This window comes from Papaver somniferum, chromosome 2, assembly GCF_003573695.1.
Source record: "Papaver somniferum cultivar HN1 chromosome 2, ASM357369v1, whole genome shotgun sequence".
NCBI classification, from domain to species: Eukaryota; Viridiplantae; Streptophyta; class Magnoliopsida; order Ranunculales; family Papaveraceae; genus Papaver; species Papaver somniferum.
The window spans coordinates 49717505-49741034 of record NC_039359.1 but is presented as its reverse complement, the minus strand read 5'-3'; the positions used below and the strand labels follow the sequence as shown (position 1 = coordinate 49741034).

The following is a 23530-nucleotide window of genomic DNA, read 5'->3' as shown; positions in this document are numbered from 1 at the left end:
AGATTGTACTGCACGTTGGATTCCTAGATGGGAGGCCAAGATGCACCGTGTAATACGATTTGGTCTATAATCTATTCTATTATATAAAACCAACTCCCCTTAACAACAGTAAATGAAGGTGCAAATTATTGTTTCCAACTTTACCTCTGCTTCTATGAAAATATGTCAACATTTAGATAATTAAGTGAGAGTATAATGGTAATTGAAACTACAAAAAGAAAATCTGGAAATTAATCTGATCTGCCATTTTGTTCGATACAACGAAACTGAATTCAACCCCTAGTTAGTAAGTTCGCGAATGATTCGCGAATGATTCGCGAATTTTTCCGTATCACGAATTTTACCGTCTTATTCGCGTACGTTTGCAACTCCGAACCCAAGTCGCGTATTATGTGGCATTCCCGGATTATTCGCGAACCGTTCACGAATTTTACGTATTCCGAATGATACGTCCGTTTAATTCGCCATAAATTCTTTAGCTTTTACTTTTCAAAGACTCCACTTTTTGGGCTTTACTGCCTTCCGAGCATACACGACCGAATATTAGACGTGTTATAATTTTTATGAAACAAAAACGACTGAAGAGATTTGAAGGTGAAGGTGAGAGAGATCTCAAACTCACTAACCAAGCATCTAAACCACCATACGACGTCCTCTTGGATAACTAATGTTGTATATATTATTGATATCATCATATTAAGTTTATTTTTTCTTTAAATAACTCAAACATATGCATAAAAATTGGTCTATGACCTTATAAATACAAATTATTTGTTATATATAGATACCGAATTTTCAGAGCCGAACTCACATTTATAAATCGAATTATACACGTACGTATGCCGTTCCGAATTACTGACGAATCACGTCCTGTTGACCGAATTTTGGACCGAATCTGGATTTTACAAAACCGTATAATACTCGTACGTTTGCCGTTCCGTACGTTTGCCGAATCCCGAATTGCTAACTAGGATTCAACCATTCCATGAGTGATTTAGTCCTCTCTCTCCTAAAAAAAAGGGGAAACAAACTCTAGAACTTCTTCCTCTTCTTGTTCAGGTATTTGGTGTCTATGGACACATTTCTTGGCTGTTAGGACGATTTTCTCTTCGCTCTAATAGCGATTCTCTCAGATCTCCATGGTGTTTCTTGACTTGTTATTCTCAATTCATCAAGAACATCAATGATTCTGCTCGGATTCGCTTTGGATTCGTCTTCAATGAGAGGGATCTAGGACATCCGGATTCGTTTGGATCTACAAGATTTTGGGAAAATTACTCCGTTTTAATTGGAGCAGCTCTTATCGAAGAAGATAATTATTTCAAATGGTCGGAGTTGATTCCGGTTCACACCATTGGCACAAAAATTGGATATCTTTGCGGTGCGTGACTCTTTCTCTTCGCGATGTATTTGCAATTGGTGTCATCATTTGTATTTGGGTTTTGATTATCTTGTATTTTGGTGTTTTTGATAATCTTGTAAGCAATCATATAATCACTATTTTGGTTTGAATGAATTGAATTGTGATTTTCAAAAAAAAAAAAAAAAAAACCATTCCATGATAAAGATAGATATCAACATTTGGTAACATGCAAACGAATTCCCCCATTCCATAATAAATATTCAGGTTCTAACAAATGTTAAAAGAAATCAATATCAATCCACCATACAGCAATTTCATTTTTACAATCATTTTTCTTCTTTGTTTCTGCAGTACCCCCTCCTCTTAATTACTCCTTCAATTGTTTCTTTAATTCAAAGCTTCAATTGGTTTAACCATACATCAAACCAAGAAATAGTGGAACCATAAGTATAAAATAAAAAAGATAACGATGATGGCCCTAGATTTTGCTTTTCACACCAAAGTTCAAGAGTGAGAGAGAGAACAAGCAAAGATTTTGGGGAACGCATGACCGCAAAGAGAAGATTAGGAGAAGTAAAACTTGATAGTGTGATTCGGTATATTATAGTATGACTTAATGAAGCTACTCCCACTTGCTAGATCATTTCCTAGCCATTGATCTAAGCACGTGCGTTTGCACGTGCCCATCATTCTTGTTTTAAAATAATTAAGAGATTCTATTCGAAATTTTTCTGAATTGTTAGAGAGTTTTTGAATTTACAGTATATAGTTATATAGAATTTTAAAAGATTTCTTTTTGAAATGTAAAAACAAGTAAAAATATTTTCTTGAACTTTTAAAAATGTTTAAAAAGATTTTTTCTGAATTCTCAAAAAACTAAAAAGATTCTTTGGGCAAAAGAAACTCTAAATTTTTCTGCAACATAGCTTTGGAATCTAAATCTGTTCCAAATTTCCAATTACTGTTGAACCTTGTGCAGTCTAACTTTAGTGATGGAGGATTACAAATGCACCTTAGGGTCTCATTGTGATCAACAACTAGAACTTTTACCACCAGTAACCTATTTTTATTTTCTTTTCGTCGAATTTAAATCTGACTTGCTAATACTCTCAGGATACATCATAAAACAAAACATCTGTATTGCTATTTGCAACGTTGAGACCGATCGGTTAGACTCATTAATTTATGTAAGAAACAAAGAATACGAAACACTAAGAGGCCAGGAGCCTGACATGCGCAACATGCCAAAGCCTAAAAAGAAAATGTGACACTACTTTTTCATGTTGGAAGAGGCTTGAGCTTCTTTGCGATACCCGCAAGGTACTGACCGTGGTGAAATGCCTGTTGCATCTCTAGTTCCGTTGTTAGACGAGTACCATCTCCTGCGTAAGTTCCAGATCCATATGGAGATCCACCCTTTACTTCATTCATTTCATACATACCATCTCCGAACGTGTACCCTAGTGGGACAAACAACATGCCGTGATGTGCCAATACTGTCATGGCTGTAAATCTGCAATAATTGTATAGTGCTTGAGAAAAGACTACTCGTAATCTTTTAGAATGGCATCTATTTTCTCTGATAGCAAGCAAAAAACGGCCTCCTGCTGACATTCAGACAAGATATGCTTGGACAACATCCCACGCCCATTGCAAGAAATAAGTCTGACGGAGCAAATGAATTGAAACAATTAATGCAGAGGGAAAGAGATCTCACGCAGTATTCTCCTGGCCTCCTCCGTGAAAACCTGTGCTCCAAAACATACCAGCAGGTTTTCCGGCGAGTGATTGAGTTTCCCAAAGTTCATACGTTGAGTCAAAGAAAGCCTTGCATTGGGCTGGCATCATACCGAAACGTGAAGGGAATCCAAATAAAAATCCATCAGCCTCTTTAAGTTGTTCAGGACTAATCACAGGAACGTCGTCCTCTTTACAAGGTGCTTTCATTTTCTCCAGTATCTTCTCAGAAAGTGTCTCAGGTACCTATTTTACCCCATCCATTCATACCCAAATTGGGTCAATACATTCAACAGAATTACTCATGATCAATAAATAGAGATTGCTATAATCTTTCACTAGCATCTTTCTATAAGAACAGAATAATGTTTTAGTGCAAGCTAGTTACCTGCCAAAGGGTTGCTTCCACACCTTCAACACTATTGGCTCCCCGATGCACTTCCCGTGCCATCGTAACAACGTGCCCGTACAAGGAGTAGTAGCTAAACAGAAAGGAAGATTAATTAGCAACAAATAACTAAACTTAATCCAAGAAAGGAAAAACTACTGTTACAAACTTCAGTTGGAGAAATAATAACTTACACTATGTAGATCTTGGTGGTGAACATTATTACAATCTGGATATGTACAGTGAGGGTGGGGGACTGCCTTTATACTTAAGGAGTGGAAGAATCGGAATCAACCCATTCACCGGTTCCGATTCTCCCACTCACTATTTTTGTAAAGTCCCCAAATATGTCGATCGTTTTTTTTCTTTAAAAGGATGGCAAGATTGAAATTGCACTTTGCCCCATGGAATCAGCAGGTGCAATTTTTTGAAGTGAACGAAAAGATTTTTGTCGAAAAACTAAAAAGATTTCTTTTGGATTGTAGAGTTTCTCAACGTGATTAAAACTAAAACTAAAAATCAGAATAGTGATTGTCAAGTATATTAATAGTCTGGTTAGTGGTGCAAACTATAATATAATGCAATCCTTGTATTATAATCCTATGAATGACGATAACTCAATGGTGACAAAGGATGATCTTGGTGATGATAAGAAATTCATGTCAATTACTATAGACATTGCAATTTCAATGATGATGGCGAGCCCTACTATTATTTCTAGTGTAGGTTTAACTCTTCATAACTTTTCAGGTACCTCAAGAGAATCTTGGAGAGTACATGCTAAATGTAGAACTAGAGAAGAGCTTGAACTAAAGGCACCAGAAACTGCTTTTCAGTGGGCATCACAATGGAACGGTCGCAACATCATTTTCCAAACTGATTCCGAGCCTATACTCAAGTTGTTGGTGGGAATGTATGCGAAAGCTAGAGAATATAGATTTAAGATTAGTGAAGATTTTGGCTATAATGTTAACAATTGCATAAACTTTAAAGTTCAAGGATTCGTAATGACAAATAGATTTGATATATCTGAAGCAGCCCACATTTCTGCTTATTGTAATAGATTTGGTATCACCAAATATTTGACAGGGGAAAATCTTAGAACCCTTTTAAACAATTTAGTCTTCCAATTCTGGAATGCAAATGTAATCAACCCCCTCCTCTACTACAACGAGGCAGGTGAGGCCTTATGGAATGAATGAGGTTTAACCCTCCTTTTCGCAAAAAAAAATTACACCTTCTATTTCAATCTGAATGAAAATTTAGGTGTATTCAAGGAAAACAAACACTTTTCAAAAAAAAGAAAAGGAAAAGAAATGAGACTATGTAATTTCAAAATCTGTTTTTATAGATACCTTCTAAATTGTTTAAGTCTTTAGTTTTTAATCCTCCTTAGTCTGAGGCCTATAAATTTCTTCACCCACCTGGATTAAGTGGATAAGGGGTAAAAGTACTAAGTTATCCATATTGTTTTTCTTTTTTTTTGAAAAATAAGGTTATTAAAATGAAAAATAAGTTATCCTTATTGTTATTTTATCCATCTAGATTTCTATTTCAAAAAATAAAATAAAATCTAGATTTCAAACTCACTCAAATTTTTTCCAAACTAAAAGCCATTCAAATCATTTTCCTCGCAAACTAAAATTAAAACCTAACTTCATCTAACTATATTGGTCGATTTTAAAAAAAATTCCATCGTCCTTTTCTTTTTTTAGAAAAAATTGAAACTAAACATCGTACATGGAAACACATTGCTTCTTAATTATACTTGCAATTGGTCTACCCATTTAAAATTGAAAAAACAAACAATTTTGGGTTTTTGTATTTTACGATAATCAATTGATGTCCATGACCACGTCAACCGGTTGTCCTGGATGTGTTTTCTGGGCGAAGAGATTGAAGTTAATACCCATATAAAGCGATTATGGTATGGAAGAGATAACCGTTTTTCTGTGTGTTTTTTGTTGTTGCTAGAATCAGATTATGAATGTTCACATAAACTGACCATATAGCCTTTGTGAAAAACCCGGGGTACAACAACCACACCCCATATTTCTCTTAGCAATTTGTATGGACTAACTCCAATATACTTTCAAGAGAATCAACTAGACAGTCATACTCAATCTTAAGAAAAGTATATCAAAGAGTTATATTTCAATTTGTCTATTCAATCAACAATCAAACAAGTAGGAATTTGCGAGCCCGATTGAATATGAGAAATAACTTGGACGGTATCAAAAACAAATATCCAAGTGTCAATCAATTTAATCAACAACCAAAGGTTGGATTCACAATTGATTGAACTTACGCACAACCTGTGATATTTCTATTATATAACAAAATATAATGCGGAAAAGAAATAACACACACACGAGAAATTTTGTTAACGACGAAACCGCAAACGCAGAAAAACCTCTGGACCTAGTCTAGATTTGAACACCACACTGTATTAAGCAGCTACAGACACTAGCATACTCCGAGTTAACTTCGGACTTGAATGTAGTTAAGCCCTAACCAATCTCATACTGATAAAGGTACAGTTGCGCTCCTTACGTCTCTGAATCCCAGTAGGACTCTACGCACTTGATTCCCTTAGCTGATCTCACCCACAATAAGAGTTTCTACGACCCAAAGCGAAGACTTGATAAACCAATCTGTCTCACACAGAAAAGTCTATTGTATAAATAAATATATCTCCCACAGATAAACCTATGAGTTTTGTTCCGTCTTTTGATAAATCAAGGTGAACATGAACTAATTGATATACCAGACTTATATTACCGAAGATAGTACTCAATCACGATAGAAAACAACAAAATCAGAACACACAACTACAGATAAAATAGTTGGGTATGGCTTCACAATCCCAATGAAGTCTTCAAGTTGTTAACCTATAGGGTTTCGTGAAAAACCTAAGGTTAAAGGAGAATCAACTCTAGCCGCAACTAGTATCACATAGGAGGTGTGGGGATTAGGTTTCCCAGTTGCTAGAGTTCTCCTTTATATAGTCTCCAAATCAGGGTTTGCAATCAATGTTACCTTGGTAACAAAGCATTCAATATTCACCGTTGGATGAAAACCTGATTAGACTCAAGCTAATATCTTTCAACCGTTAGATCGAGCTTAGCTTGTTATACACAAATGAAAAGTGACTTCATTTAGATACGAGTAACCGTACCTAAACGTATACACCTTGTTGGCTCAACAATAGTTAACCGAAGTTATCCATATGAACACTTTCATATCAACCATATTCATCTTAACCATAACTAGTTCAAATGACTCAAATGAAACTAGTTCTAGAGTTGTTCAATTGTTTATATTCTCATAGAAGTATATAAGACACAATTGAAAAAAAATCGATTTTGATTCACTCGAATCAAGTCATGAACATTATAGCCACGATTTTCAAAAGATTGCGTTCCATATTATATAAATGTATTAGTTCATGAACAAACCGATTTTAGAACATTATCCACTCAGGTATGCAAACGGGTACGCATACCTTAGTGGCCGGAATATGTTTGGGTTCGCCAGTATACGAACAGGTACGCGTACCTCCAAACTCAGAAGAAATTCCCGGACCTGAACCTCACGCCGGTACGCATACCGGTATGTGTACAAGTTTCTCGGACTTTCACTAAACCAACCAGTATGCATACGGATATGCATACCATGGTTCCCGGATATGGATTACATATATGCAAGTACACATACTATGCTTATATCCAATTGTTATAAACTCTCATTTCAACCATTGAAACATTGTTTGAAGACGTGAATAGCTGTCTCACACAAACTATTAGCTTCAAAGTAATTTTCAAGTGATCGAATGATCAATACGAAGCATTCTGAGTCTACATCAAATGATTGTCTCACACAAATCATGCAAGATGTTACTAGGTGATTTTCACATGATCATCTTTTGACTTTCATCAAGAATATAAGATGAACTTGGTTAAAGCAAAAGCTTACCAACACATATTTCGAGAAACATGTAAGCGAGTTAAACTCAGCTCGAAATATCAAATGTGCATAATTGAAGTCTATATAGATGTATAACTTTTGTTTCAAATAGGAGATAGAGTAGATATACTTTTGAGTGATAGATGAGTTCAAGTATCCACATACCTTTTGTTGATGAAGTTCCACAAGCTCCCCTTAGTAGTTCTTCGTCTTGAATCGATGAACGTCGTGAAGTCTAATGCTCAACTACACTTTTTATCCTAATCCGAGACTTAGCTATAAGTATACTAGAAATCAAGACTTATAGTTTTGGCAACTAAACTTGACAAACAAGCTTGAGATAGCAACACTTGTGAGTTCGACCGAGCAGTGCTCTAACAGTTTGATTTCTTATAAAGACCTATTCTGGTTAACCCATTTTTTCTAGTTAATATTTGATCATAGGATGAGTATGAAATCAGACTCATTAGTGATGTACACTCAACTTCATTTCGAGTATAAATTTATGCTGAAAAAAGTTTTGTGCTCGAATTGGAAATAAGTATGAGTATGATTTTACACCCAATTTGAAAACGGGTAAAATTTTATACGCGAACTGAAAATGAGTTTATTCTCAAATGGAATATGATTCCATACTCGATTTGGAAATTAGTATGAAATCATAATCAGTCGAGTATAAATTTAAATTATGTTTGATGTTTTTCAACATCAATAGCTTTTGGGTCGATGTAAAGGTTCATATCGATCGATTTTGGGTTAATTTTCTTTTTAACTTTTTTCTGTTTGTTTTTGAAGCTACAATCGGCCTATGTAGCGATTAGTATCAACCAATTCTCAATTTTCTTTACGAATGATGAACATCAACCAGAATCAACCTGCTAGTGCATGAACATCAACCGATTCTTGGTTGATTGTTTTAAGAGAAAAATCAAAAAAAAAATTCATGTTTGGTGATTATTAACATTGGTTGATTTCTGAGTTAATGACCATTTCCTTTCTTATTCTTTATATTTCATCGTTTTCAAATGGAAAAATATTCATCGATTAATTTTTTATTTATTATCGATTAATTGTTCCAACTCTATCTAATACTTTGTTTTGTTATAAAATAGCAACTTCAAATCAGATAAGGTAAGATACAGAGAAGAGGGTCGTGTGTAGACTACCTCCTAGATACATAATCAACATACACCTATTTACAAAGATCACGTGCTATACTATTAGCAATTCTAGGAAAAGACTGAAAAACAATATCTTTGAACTCAAAACAACTTTACTTTACTCTATTTACTTATATCTTCATATGACCTAGTATATTATCGAGGGGACCATTGATAACATCAGCAACTCCTTTGGCACCTCCTTCGGCAATGAATTGTTGAGAATTTAAATCCCTGCCCAAACTAATACCCTTGAAATATGCCGTAACTTCATATTTCAAAGGGGAAATTTCATTAAAACAGGTTGTTTCGCAAGCCACAAACTTACCTTCATCATCTAAAGTAACTGCTGCTGTTGCACCACGGTTACAATCAAATGAAACATCCACATTTATTTTGATGTAATTTCTTGGAGGCCTTTCCCTCACTACGTATGAAACTGCATCAACTCTATAATTTCATTTTTTTTTTTTTGGAGGAAAAGGTTAATTGTATTAGAAAGTATCTAATACAGACAAAAAAGAAAAGAAAAAAAAACGAGCCACATTGCAGAGCTACAAAGAAAAACAAAGCTCTAAAGAGCCAACAAAGTGAACACCTCCCACTGGCTAACAAGCATCTAATCATTTCTTCTTTGCCGACATCCGGTGATCTCTGCCACGCTTGTCATTGTTTGGTTCGTCGTTCCATCCTAACTTTCCAAGCTCCCTATCCTTCCAAGATTTCATATATATATTTTTTTATCATTTAGCCCACGTAATATGCTTGTCTCTTTTCCGCTAGTATCTTCTAACAAACCATAAATTTTTCAGTAACTGTAAGGGGTTTTACCTGAGCATCAGAGTGTTCAAGAACCTTCATTTTCCTAGCATCCATCTCATCCTCCTTATCTTTAAAATTATTTTCTTCATCAAAGAGTGATCCAAAAATTGTATCTTCGTCACATTGACATTTTCAACCATAACTAAGACAATGTGAACGTCTTAAGATGAATTGGGCACGGAAATAACACACCATCTATGGACCGTTTAGCTCTAGTATTTTTCTTACAAACTTTCAAAAACATTTTATCTTGCACCTTGTGTAATTGCATAATGATACAAGTATTACAAGATGGCATAATTCAGAACCGTGCCATTTCCTGTCAAATCACGTCACACCGGTACAAATTAATGGCTTTGGGATGGCGATCTTTTTTGATCATGTAGATCAAGATTAAAGTTAAATTTAATACAGCCATACTCAAACCAGTGACTTCAAGAATAGTTTTTCTTTTCTTAGTGAATGGCCAGAAACGGGACACGGAGGATTGACCAATATATGGGCCTTTACTGGATTTGGACGGAATGGGCTGAAAGCCAATAGGTGCGTCCGTACCCTAATCCAAGAATTTATTTTCTTTCTGCTTCGTATAACTTGTTAGGATTCAGGAAAGCATTATTTAAGCTACGAAAACTGTTTCCAATCGTACTGGTTAGATGATGGTGGGTTCTTTTACTTGTTCGTGTTCATCACAAAAGCGATTGAAGTCGTCTACGTGTAATGATTACACGTAAATATATCCCAGAAGATGTTATGATGGATATATTTGTTCGTCTTCCGGTAAAGTTGGTACTGAAGTTCAGGTGCCTTTCAAAGTTTTGGCGTTCTATACTTTGTAGCCGGAATAGGTTAGAGTTGCATCATATATATATATATAAATCCGACTCGTCTGATTGAAATCACCTGACTCATGTAGATTTGGCTTAATATGTTTGTTTTAGAGTCACATCTATATGGTCGGAATAGTAATGCTGGTAGAGATGCGTCTCCTTCAGCAGCAATGTTATCCGAAGTGGCTCGCAATCTTAAGGTTACAATAGTTAGTGATTCGAAACTTTTGATAAAAAATTAATTAAGGCTAACTAATCTTTAGTTTTTTATTTAAAATTTCTAAACTATAAAGTAATTGGTTTCAACCTACAATTTTTACTTCAAAAATGTATAGATACAAAACAACAAACAAGCAATCATCATGCTGAACAAATCAATCAATCAATTCAAAAATATTTTAGCTCTTGACTGTTTTTAATGATTAAGATTTATCTCACAATCCAACCCAGTTATAAACTGATTAATAATCAATCAGGTACTGGTTATTATATGTTGTTTCCCATATAAGATCTAATGGTGAGCTCTGATACCAACATTGTAGCGCCCCTAAGCTAGCAGCTAACTAATCCAAGAGATTAACTATAAAATGAGGCACTAACGATCTAAAACATCTAAAACATCTGTTTAAAACACTAAGAAAGAAGTTATAAACAAAGATTAACCCGAATCTAAACCCTCTCCGAAATAAATACAAGAACAATAAATACAAGAACTCCTCTCAAGTGCTACATATTCGGTAGTGAGTTGGTTTACAAAATAGGATATAAACACAAAATAAACATAGTGGAAGCTAACCAACTAACGAAACCAACTCCTCGAAGCTTTCATCGCCACGTACGCATCTTGATCTGTCTCTGAAACTGAAAGTGGGAATTGAGCGAGCACATCATCCCGAAGGGTGCCCAGTAGAAATAACAACTAATTTTCGAGTAATCACTATAATGATTTAAAAACAATCCAAGTTTTGCTACAAACGATAAAACGCAGAAAAACAAATTAAGCATATTAAAATAATAAGTTGTACAGAAATATAAACTTCTACCAACCAATAAACCGGCACACATTCACAACATAGATTAAAAAATACCAACAAAACATTCAAAATTATAACCAAACGTAAGCTATGAAGAGAAAGATTAAAAGATACCAACAAAACATAATCCATGTCCCTTATATCTTTTTGCTTATCCCTTGTTTTCACTACATAAAAAATTTAAGACAGGAATAGGTAAGTCTCGAGAAACATGTTTCTGCGATTTCATAACTGCCAACAGGTTTGTTACGGAGTAACAATACCAAAACATACAGATGGGGAAGATTATCAACACCGAGACGAAAGAAAATAAGAAATCAAACCTTAGTTTTGACTTCTGATGGAGGAAGATAGCCTAACGGAGGAAGGAGCAAAATAAGAAATCAACCCCATCAATGATAGTGCTGTTGAAGAAACTCTTTAGAACCTACACTAGAAAATGAACTTTGTTCATTATTTATAGTTGAATTTTTGAATCATTCAAACAGTTACGGTTTGCAAGTTAAGATGCTGCACAGGAGAGACATTCATCAGATATGATACCTTCATGAGTTTGAACCCTTAGATTGACCAGATTGGTACTGTAACTTATCTTCCAGCATCGACGCTTCCATAACCACCCTCTTCTCCATCAGATCACCTCATAGGCGCCTCGTATTTCCCCTGTGTATATACATCTTGTGTTTCAGGACACATGCAACATGCATAAATTGGAGAACTAAAATTTGCGGAAAAAGAGAAAAAACATAAAGCTTGTGAGCACAATCTCTTTGAGCAGGCACATCTTGCTCAGCCAATATATACGAGAATTCTGTTTCCATTTGTTCATGCTCTACTCGCATCAGGACATACAATACTAGTGGTTCCACTAAGCATATTAAATCAAGGCATAATATGTTCATAAACTGAAGACAATGCTATACCAACATATATTTGCACATTTGAGCTGATGATAAAGATATGACCAAGTAAAACTACATTTAAGGAAAGATTAAGTTAGGATTGTAAGTAGAACATAAAACTTATCTGGATAAACCACTCACGACCAGATGTATCAAAATAACAGTAAAAGCTGCTGTAAATTATCAGTCAGTTAATCTTAAATGGTGCAATGAACACCAATCATATTTACCTCAATTTTGGTCAGAAGATGTGTTGTGTGGCTGAAAAGTGCTGCAATCAAGCTTCAGAGATAGTTTGCACAAGAAGGGTCAGAACCAAATATCTGCCATCCAAAAAACACAATTAGACAAGTGATAATAGACAATTAGACACTTTGAATGTTTACAGTTCATAAATACAGACATTTATCACTTCACTTGACACTTGACAGATATGAGAAACATGGCTGGTGATGTTGTTGTGATGGAGTAGTACCTGAAGATGTTTCCCAATCGATCAACATGAATAGTAAGTTCCCGTGCAAGTGCTTTTTGCAGTTGTCTGGGACCTTAATTGAGGTGATGTTGTTGTGATGGACAACAAAAATCCAGTTTCAAATTGACCTAGTCGCTAAAATCCACCCACATATTATTATTTTAGACAATATTATCATGTTCAGAACCTTCTACTTCATTCTTTCTCCTATTTAGACCTACATTTTGGTCCTATTATCTCACACCTACCTGAGTATGAGTGCAGTGATACAAACTATGCGTCAGACACTTGCATGATATTCTGTAGAAGTAGTTGTCACAACCAATTTAAATGGGCATATCACAAGATAAACCAAGAGCTATCAGCTATTATGACGAAGCTGAGGTTGTCTCAAAATCGGGTCCACTGACAATGTCGAGAAAAAGGGAGACAGCATACCTGCACAAACAGTGGCCATGGATGTTGAACCGTCAGAATCTTTGACGTCTGTGTCCACATGGATAATGTAGGGGAAAGACACTTCTTTAGGTAGCAGAATCACCAGAGCTCTCTCTATAAGAGGACCTACAAACATGTGAGAAGATGAAGATGAAAATGATAGGTAAATATGAAACTCACTAATTTTTTTTGTTTTTTATGTTCAAACAGCACTAAAGCAGCGAAATAAATGAATTGGAAACTACACTCTTTAATTACAGACTATCTATGACATCCTGATGCTCGATTTTAAACCACAAATACACACACCCTTTTCAGAGAAGGGAAAAAATATTTGACAGCCAACATATATACTAGTCTCGTTGATGTCAACATGGATGTAACCTGATTGAAATGTTACTAAGAGCCAGTGTATTCGAAGGCAATGAGAAAGCTAACACAGAAAAGGTTGAAGTAAGAGCGTTGGATAAATTTGTTGTCGTTCTTCTCATTCTCTACAAAGGAATGTTATGGGACACACACCAACGACACCACTGAATAGCTGAAATCTCCAACAAGAGTATGCACTTACAAACAACTAGATTTGAAAGAGAGAAGAACGTTCACCATCACAGATGTGCCTAAAGGCCAAAGCTGCAGCTGCTGCAGAATCTTCAGAGGCACTCATGCCACTCAAGAGAATCTCTATCACTGAAGGAAAAATTGGGAACCCAGAAGCAGTTTTGAAGATGCCCCGATTTTCAAGCACACTAATAAGGGTGCAAAACGGAAAACAAGTCAACTTCCAGACAACAGGCAACAGAATAAAAACAATTTTTTTTCAATTTACTAAGTAAGTGACCAAAATTTTATAGTGTTGTCTACATTTTTCATTCGCAACATAATCAACATATCATAGAATAATATGACAACCAGTGTTATAGATTTTCTATCAAAAGTAAGGAACATGTAGCCTGGCAAAGCTAGAACTTACCAAATCATTTGAACGCCTCTGCATTGTGGCTTTCTCCTCTTTCCTGGCAAAGCTAGAACCACCCATATGAAAGTCAAAACACAAAAACCATCTCTATGAACTCAAACTTTCACATAACATGACTAGTTTACCATCTCCTTACCCTTCTCTTGCTCAATGTTCCTCTTCTTTTGAATATCAAGTGTAATCCGATCTGCTTCTTCTTAGTAATATACAAAATTACACACCTAATAGCCAGTGAAGAAAATCTCACTGATTATACATTTTGAGATTTCTGGATGTAATAAATCCTTCCATTATTATGAATCAACAGCTTCCTATCAGGATTGCAGATTGAGAAATAAATCGAATTTCAGTGATAAAATTTGGCGAACTTTTTTTCAATTGTTTTTCGAAATTTATCTCAAAATGAAGATTGATAGGAGATGATAACAAATATAGACTAAATCGAATCATCCATTTGATAGATTTCTAAGATCCTAAACTCAAATAGAATCAGAAATTGGATTGCAAACAAAAACCTAAGTTTTTCATAATCGCGAGTATAAATATAAAAGTAAAAGGAAACTTATCTTGTTTTCATTTTGATTCATTCCGAGATTAAGTCTCCAATTCATCTTTGACGATGAATTCCTCTTCGGAAACAGAGATCAAACTGATCAATTTTAGGTTGGAGGCAGGTTGTTGTTGTTCGAGATTCATTTTTCCCCAAATTTTATCGCCACTGCCAACAGTCTATGTCTCTATCACGAGATGTTGATTCGAAATCATAAGAACAGATTCAAGTCCCTAACAGAGAAGATCGATCTGATGGAGGAAGATAGATTGGTGAAGGAAGAGGGATTGAAAAGAAATTTATGGCTAAGTAAACATGAAGCGGGATTGAATTAGTGTGCCCCGTCAAAAATAAAAGCTAAACAGTGGTCCGGGTACTTTATAAATTTTTGATATCAAATATGAAATGATAGTGTTTTCCTGTCAAATTTCTCGTAGTGAAAGTTTTGGCGTTCTATACTCTGTAGCCCGGAATTCAGTACCAGGTGGATCAAATTTAATGGTTTTGCAGAATGCATATTGTTTTACAACCTTGAACAGCCAATTGAGGACGAAGCTGATACGATTCTACCACTTGATCCCAACTCAAATATGTGTTGTAATCATAGTGGGTTTCTTTTTGATTTTCTTTCCCCACCGTTATACCTTTTGGCTTGAAGAGATGGTATAATCCTTTGTTTAAAAAAACCTAATACGACGTTTTATGTCTGTAATCCATTAACTAATGAGTTGGATGAACTTGTTCCGCCGACAGCGCCTTGTACTTCTTTGGGCCACTTCGTAACTGGTTTAATTTGTGAAGAAAACCACCGAAGAAAGATTCTTTATTAACATGCTAGTGGTCATATATGGATGTTGCTATTCTGAATTTTCCTTCACCATTAAAATCTTTCTTTCAAGTTTGGGTGCATGGAAAACTGAAGTTATGTCATGTCCTGAACGTCTGATTTTGTCGCACGCTTTATTGGACGTGTACACATGCTCTACCACAGCAATGACCCAACAACAGCCGGAGAAAGCCGTCAGTAACCACCAGAACAAGTCTCCAGGAAGGTCCGCTTCCTATGCAGTCATAGTTTGTTGTATTTAGTTGAATCTTCCCTGTATATTCGTGATAAGTTGAGATATTCCCTGTATTTGTATCCATATATATATCTAATGCAAAGAAAGTGTCGACACTATTGTGTGACAATTCCACATAGAAATCTCATAAGTTTAAGATGGTATCCTTGTAGATCCTAGGAACCCTACTCTTCAGTCTTCTGCTTCATCTCTGTCATAGTTTGTTTCCTTCATAGTTTGCTTCATCTCTGTCATAGTTTGTTTCCTTCTTATTTCACTATGTCTACCTCAGATCACTCGTCCCCAATCTCACCAGTTCACAACTCCAATCCTACAGAAAATAATAAAACCCAAACCCCTTCTTCAGGGAATCCTAGAACCCTAAACCCTTACATAATTCATCCAAGTGATAATCCTGCAACAGTGTTATCTTCTCCTCTTTTGCAAGGGGATAATTATGGTTCCTGGGTTAGGGGAATCACAAAATCTCTGAATGCTAAGGGCAAGCTCGGTTTCGTTGATGGATCTCTTCCTCCTCCAAAGGATGAGTTGCAGTTTCAATGCTGGAAAAGGTGTGACGATCTTGTAGGCAGTTGGCTTCTCAACTCGTGCCAACCAGACATCAGGGCTAGCTGTTTATATGCCCCCAATTCCCATGCTATCTGGAAGGATTTGCAGGTGAGATTCTGTGTTTCCAATGCTCCAATTCTTTTTCGTTTAAAGTCCTCTATTGCTTCCATCAGACAGGAGTCTATGCCTGTGTCTCTCTATTATACGAAGATCAAAACACTCTGGGATCAGTATGATTCCCTGGTAGCTTCTATAGAGGCCTGTATTTGTGGTGCTGGCAAGCACATGATTGAACGGCTTGAAAGGGAACGTGCCATGGAGTTTCTACAGGGTTTGCATGACAGGTTTTCCAACCTTCGCAGTCAGATCTTAACCATGGACCCTTTCCTTACTGCACTCCGTATTTTCAATCTGGTTCAGCAGGAGGAAGAACAACAACACATCACTTTTGTTTCTCTTCCAACAGTTGATGCTGCTGCACTCAATTCGAATCGTCATTTTCCATCCAGTTCTCGTCCTTCAGCCAACCAAAACAAGCGACAACGTCCATTCTGTGACTATTGCAACAAGCTTGGTCATGTCAGAGACAAGTGTTATCGACTCCATGGTTTTCCTCCCAGCGCCGGTAACTCTCTGCCTCAACCTACCAGCAATATGCACATCACAGCAGCGACTGCAGTTGCACCAGCTGATACGTCTGTCATTCAGCATGCTCTGCCAACGCTGTCAGCTGACCAATATTCACGTCTTCTAGCCTTGATTACTCCTGCACCAGAGTCTGCACAGATTGATACTCGTGCCAACTTTGCAGGTATCACTTTATCCACGTCTCTAGTTGATCCCTGGTTTGTAGACAGTGGTGCCACACACCACATCTGTAATTCATTGCACTATTTTAAATCATATATGCATGTTCAGTCATTGATTCAAATGCAATTACCGGATGGATCATTCTCTGTTGTTAAGCATATTGGCGAAGTTGTTTTCTCGCCCACACTTACGTTGTCGAATGTGCATCATATTCCTAATTTCAAGTTCAATCTTATTTCTGTGAGTCAGTTGACTCGCCAAACTAATTCTGTCGCTTATTTCTTCGACAATGTCTGCTTCTTTCAGGACCGGGTAACGAGAACAATGATTGGTCAGGCTGATTTCATCTCCGGCCTGTATCATCCCAAGTCAATCCTCATCAGTCCTTTAATCGAGTTTTGTGTAATAAAGCATCTGCCGATGTTTGGCATTGCAGGCTAGGCCATCCTAGCTTAGAACGTTTCAAATTTCTTTGTCGTAATTTTGATTATATTAAATCTAGTTCTACTCACTTCTGTGATGTATGTCCATTGGCTAAACAAAGCCGTTTATCCTTTAATAAAGTTGCGTTGTCTTCGAAACGCTGTTTTGAACTTGTTCATTGTGATATTTGGGGTCCTTTTGTGACACCTTCTCTCACAGGTGCTAAATATTTTCTCACTATAGTTGATGATTTTTCACGTTGTACATGGATTTATCTCATGCACACCAAAATTGAAACTTTTAAATTTCTCAAATACTTCTTTAATTTTGTTATCACTCAATATTCTAACAAAATTGATCACATATCCGCTGGCACTTCCGTTCCATTTCTTTCATCCTTGCAAAGATTGCAGTCTGATAATGGCTCAGAATTTTTATCCAGAGAAATGCAAACATGGTTTCATGACCATGGTATTCATCATCAACGGAGTTGTGTTTCCACTCCTCAACAGAATGGTGTTGTTGAACGTAAACATCGTCATCTTCTTAGCGTGGCTCGTGCTCTACGTTTTCAATCACATTTTCCTATCACTTACTGGGGAGAATGTTTACTCACGGCATGTTATCTCATTAATAAAATGCCTACTCCTGTTTTACGACATAAAACTCCACATGAAGTTCTCCTTGGTACTGTTCCTAATTACCGTCATGTACGTGTTTTTGGTTGTTTGTGTTTTGCTCGAAACACAAAAGTAAATTCTAAATTTGATTCACGAGCTAAACCTGGTGTATTTTTGGGATATCCCTATAATCACAAAGGTTACATTATTTTAGATCTCCTCACAAAGACAACTTTTGTGTCCAGAGATGTTGTTTTTCATGAGCATTTGTTTCCCTTCAAAGATGCTCAATTGACTACAGACAATGTAATTTCACCTTCTATATATTCTGATGATGTTTTCTATGAGGAATTCATACCTGTTGTTCCATCAAATCATGTGACAGATACGTCTTCTCCTAGTCTTTCACCTTTTTTGCAAGAAGATGATTCTAATTCGTCCACACACACTTCGAATGATTCTTCTTCTCCTGTGAATGACTCTCATTCTACGTTCAGTTCTCCGGACGTTCCTCCTGACACAGTTGTTTCTCCTAATCCTATTTCTGCCACCGAGAATGTTTTACGCAGATCCCTCAGAGAACACCATCGTCCTTCTCACTTGAAAGATTACATTTGCCCTGTTAACAAAGGTTCTTCCAACTCTCTCTATCCTCTTACCTATTATATTTCTTTTGATAAATTCAATCCGCAACATCATATTTTTCTCTCTTCGGTTATTGCTAATGATGTACCACGATCATTTACGGAGGCCATTAAATCTCACCGTGGCGTGATGCCATAATTAAAAAACATACTGCTCTCCAAGATAATGATACTTTTACTATAACTACTCTTCCCCCTGGAAAATCTGCCATTGGCTGTAAATGGGTGTTTAAGCTTAAATATAAACCGAATGGTGACATTGAACGTCATAAATCCCGGCTGGTTGCCAAAGGATACACACAACAGGAAGGTATTGACTATCATGATACTTTTGCTCCTGTTGCTAAATTAGTCATTGTTCGTGTTTTATTGTCTATTGTTGCCATTTTTAATTGGCCTCTTCATCAACTTGATGTTAATAATGCGTTTTTACAAGGGGATCTCCATGAAGATATCTACATGAAAATTCCTCCTGGTTTTCAGAAAAAGGGTGATACTCGTGTTTATAAACTCAATAAATCTTTGTATGGTCTAAAGCAGGCATCTCGTCAATGGTTTTCTAAGTTTTCTTCTGCCTTACTTGAGGAAGGTTTTCAACAATCTCGTGCTGATTACTCTCTTTTTCTTTATCATAAAGGTGCAATCTCTATTTATGTTTTGGTTTATGTCGACGATATCATCATTACAGGTAATAATGACTTGGCTATTAACCAACTCAAACATAAACTTGAAGCCAAATTCTCGCTCAAAAATCTTGTGCGTTTGCAATATTTTCTGGGAATTGAAGTTTCTCTTTCTCCAAAAGGTATTTTTCTTGGACAACGTAAATATATTCTTGACATTGTCCAAGATGCAGGTTTTTTGGGTGCTAAACCTACTGCTTCTCCTATGGAGCAACACCTTAAATTATTACCGGATTCAGGACATCCTATACCTGATCCAAGTGTCTATCGACGATTAATTGGTCGTCTACTATATCTTCAGGTGACTCGCCCTGATATCACTTATTCTGTGAATTATTTAAGTCAATTTCTGCAACATCCTTGTTCTGGTCATTTGGATGCTGCTTATCGTGTGGTTCGTTATCTCAAAGGTACTGTTAGTCATGAAATTTTTCTCTCTGCAACTAGCTCTCTTTCCCTAGCTGGTTATACTGATTCAGATTGGGCAGGTTGCCCAATTACTCGTCGTTCTACGGCAGGATATTTCACAATGCTGGGTGCTAGTCCCATTTCTTGGAAATCCAAGAAACAACCCACTATTTCTCTTTCTTCTGCTGAGGCAGAATATCGAGCTCTCGCCAGGGTAACTTCTGAGTTACAATGGATACACTATTTATTCACTGATCTTCGTGTTAGTATTCCGAAACCAATCCCAGTCTATTGTGACAATCAGGCTGCTGTTCACATTTCTGAAAATCCGGTATTTCACGAACGAACTAAACATATCGAAATCGATTGTTATTTTGTTCGTGAAAAAGTGATCTCCGGTCTCATCAAACCCACTCACATTCCCTCTGCAGCCCAATTGGCTGACCTTTTCACCAAACCACTTGGTGTGGATCACTTTCGCCATCTTGTCAGCAAGTTGGGCGTTCGGCACCATCTTCCTCCCGCTCCAACTTGAGGGGGGGTATTGGACGTGTACACATGCTCTACCACAGCAATGGCCCAACAACAGCCAGAGAAAGCCGTCAGTAACCACCAGAACAAGTCTCCAGGAAGGTCCGCTTCCTATGCAGTCATAGCTTGTTGTATTTAGTTGAATCTTCCTTGTATATTCGTGATAAGTTGAGATATTCCCTGTATTTGTATCCATATATATATCTAATGCAAAGAAAGTGTCGACACTATTGTGTGACAATTCCACATAGAAATCTCATAAGTTTAAGATGCTTTGTCAAGCAATGTAGTTAGCCGTAATGGAGTCCTGTACTGGATGGAAGCAAAAGGACGTAAAATCATAAGTGTTGATCTTAAAAATATTGATGAGCCTCCGGTTCGGTCATGCAAGTTGATAAACTTGCCCATGGAGGGAATAGTTAAGCCAACCAAAGCGCATCAGCATCTTGGAGAATCAGAAGGGTTTATCTTTGCTATAGTGGAGAATTGAGTGTTTGGTTACTTGAAGACAATTATTTTCCAACTTGGCGCTTGACACACAAGGTGATGACGAAAGATATGCAATTAGGCTCATCTAAATGCCGGATTGCAATTGATCTAGCATTCATGTCCATATTGAAACACCATAAGATTGATTTCAAGCCATTAGCTTTCAACCCGGTAGATGGAAACATTCTCAAATTGGCTTATTTCTCTGTTGCTCGTAACCAAAGGATTATTTTTACGTAAAACATTAAAGCTAAAACCATTGTAGAGCTTGCTAGGAGTGATGATACGTCTACAAGAGAAGTGAAATCTTTTGTGCTGGTGCCATCCCTAGCACGTTGATTGTCGCTTGACTTGGTATGTTCAGTTTTGTACTTCTTGCATTGTTTCTTTAATTCTGTTGAGGAAAACATTCTACATAACTATTATTACTTGGTCCTTTTTATTTTATTTTAGAGTTTTGTTTTACGTTTTCCTTAATCGTCCGATATTTATTTATAGGAAATCACAAATTTTGAAACCAAATTTTGGGTTTATGACCTTGGTTCCTTGGCCAATTTGACACTAGATTTTGTATCAAAATGTACATAAAATAAAATATCTCACTTATGAATTGGTATGCCTCGAGCAAATTTGTACCCTTGTTAATTTTTGGGATAAGACACTATAATTTTATGGAAGCTGGATTTTTGGCAGAACTTGATCACCAATTTAGTAGTTATCCACAGAGCTGCTGCCGACTTCTCAATTATATTATCATTATGCAATAATACTAATTTTATCATTTTGCAATAATACTTTCCGGTGGATGTTAGTGGACTTTAATAAGTAGGGTTGCACTCTTCATTATGCCCTTCTTTTTCTCCCTTCTTAAATAGGGTTTCAAATTTCAAAAACTCCATAGTTTCCTCGCCCCTCTCTCTTCCAAACTCCAGTGCATACATTTTATTTTTCCCTTCGAAAGAGCAAGAGTGCTTAGAAAATGGGTACAAAAAATGTTAAGGTTTTCATTTGGCTAGGTCTCGTTGTTGCCCTCCTTCTAATGTCTTCTCAGGTTTTCACTGTTAAGGGTCTGACTGAGAAGAAACGTGAGTTTTAAATTATTATTTTTAACGCTATTACTGTCCGTTCGTTTTGTACAGTTTCAGTATGTTATTTAGAAAACTTTAATTTGATTTTGTTCTGAGATTGTTTGATCTTTTAATTGTTTTCTTATGCTATATTTTTGTTTCCGTCGGTTTGTTGTTCTACCACAGAGGTGGAGGCAAATGAGAAAAATGGAGTGGAAAACCTTAAATATGAGGCATCTCTAGCAGTAGCAGGAGGCGCCCAATGCGGTTCACGTGGTTGTTGTAGATTCAGGTCGGTCAGCACTTGCTTAAGATGTTGCTCAAACTAGAGCCTCAAATTGTTTGTTGAAATACTACTGCAACTACTGGTTCCATACTTCCACTCCCAAATAATCCTATGCCTAAGAAATGGCTATGGATAAATATTGTTGCGATTTGTAATGATTTTTGGAAAAAAATCAGCGCCAATGATTAAGTATCATTATCTGAAGTGTTTATTATGTATTTAGTTTATTATTTACCCCTGCATCTGCATCCGTATATACTCCATCCGTTTTCAGAAAAGAGATCCTTTTACTTTTTCAATTTGGCCTATTTTTTCATCCGTATCCACGGTGCAAAATATGATTTGATATTGATATTGTGTTTATATAAGAAATTATAAATATGATTGGATATTATATTTATAAAAATATGACTTAATATTGATATTGTATTTATATAGGAAATTTAAAAGATATGATATGGTATTTTGTTTGTACAGAAACTAATTATTTGACATGAAATTTATCTATAAAAATCCACAGTGCTCAAAGGAAATAACTCGTAATTATAAAAAACAAGCCTCTAACCCGGTGCATATGCCAAATTGAAGAATAGACCAAATTGAAAAAGTGAAAGTATCTATTTTACAGAAACAGAGGGAGTATATACGGCTTTCTTAAAATACACAAGATGAATCTAAGACATAATGGTAAAAACACTAAATCATTTCATTAAAAGATAGAAAAAATACAATTTGGATGAATGATAACCCTAACTTAGGACAAAATACAACTTTCTCTCTCCTAAAATTCTTATCTCAGCTCTCAAAAAGATTTCTCTCTCTTACAATGGCTTCTGGTCCCTTTTATAGGGGTTACATAGCGGAGGACAGCTAATAAAGCTCATATTTTCGGATCTATAACGCCCTTGATTATAGTTGCCGCGCTCTCATTTTAATCAACACGCTGATCTTCACACTTTTGGTGCGACTTTGTGATGTCATCCAATCCGTCATCAGAGATATAGTGAATGCGTTATATTCGTCTGCTAGCAGATGATATCTTCGTCTTACTATCAGGTGTGCGATATTTTGCACCCATATTTTACCTCGTCTCGCATCCTTCTTTTCGAAGGAAAGGAGGATAAGAGAAGTCTTATTTTGCCGCATTGACCCATCTTTTTGTATTCCTTCAATTGACCGACATTTCTCAGGAATCTCTGCGTGACCGTCTACACGTGTTGACTCTTCTTCTTTTGAATGACATGTTTCCCCATCTAACCGATTGTTTCTTTCTCAATATTCACTTATTAATAAC

The 23530-nt window shown here is 36.3% G+C and overlaps 1 protein-coding gene and 1 long non-coding RNA gene across 12 annotated transcripts; both read right to left on the bottom strand.

Moving 5' to 3' along the window:
• Positions 1-2414: 2414 nt before the first annotated feature.
• Positions 2415-3806, bottom strand: LOC113353224 (probable NAD(P)H dehydrogenase (quinone) FQR1-like 3). Its single transcript, XM_026596901.1, has 4 exons — positions 3683-3806; positions 3489-3582; positions 3081-3346; positions 2415-2876 (listed from the first exon to the last, which is right to left on the bottom strand). The coding sequence occupies exons 1-4, from the start codon at positions 3706-3708 to the stop codon at positions 2642-2644; spliced, it is 621 nt and encodes a 206-aa protein (XP_026452686.1). The 5' UTR covers positions 3709-3806; the 3' UTR covers positions 2415-2641.
• Positions 3807-10851: 7045 nt separating this feature from the next.
• LOC113347594 lies at positions 10852-15347 on the bottom strand. Of its 11 annotated transcripts, none has more exons than XR_003359116.1 (10): positions 14231-15347; positions 14089-14140; positions 13722-13864; positions 13116-13241; positions 12926-12977; positions 12678-12812; positions 12433-12525; positions 11844-11963; positions 11624-11727; positions 11190-11467 (listed from the first exon to the last, which is right to left on the bottom strand). It is a non-coding gene; the product is annotated as an uncharacterized LOC113347594 (long non-coding RNA). The 11 variants fall into 11 exon arrangements; XR_003359118.1 differs by having other exon boundaries at positions 12678-12805; XR_003359119.1 differs by having other exon boundaries at positions 10852-11234; positions 11415-11467; positions 12678-13241.
• Positions 15348-23530: the final 8183 nt, after the last annotated feature.

Excerpts from the sequence above, each read along its gene's own strand:
- LOC113353224 (XM_026596901.1), bottom strand. The coding sequence starts at position 3,708 with ATGTTCACCACCAAGATCTACATAGT. Across the intron at positions 3,583-3,682 it reads ACCACCAAGATCTACATAGT|CTACTACTCCTTGTACGGGC; the intron begins GTAAGTTATTAT and ends CTTTCTGTTTAG. Across the intron at positions 2,877-3,080 it reads GGAGGCCAGGAGAATACTGC|ATTTACAGCCATGACAGTAT; the intron begins GTGAGATCTCTT and ends CAATTATTGCAG.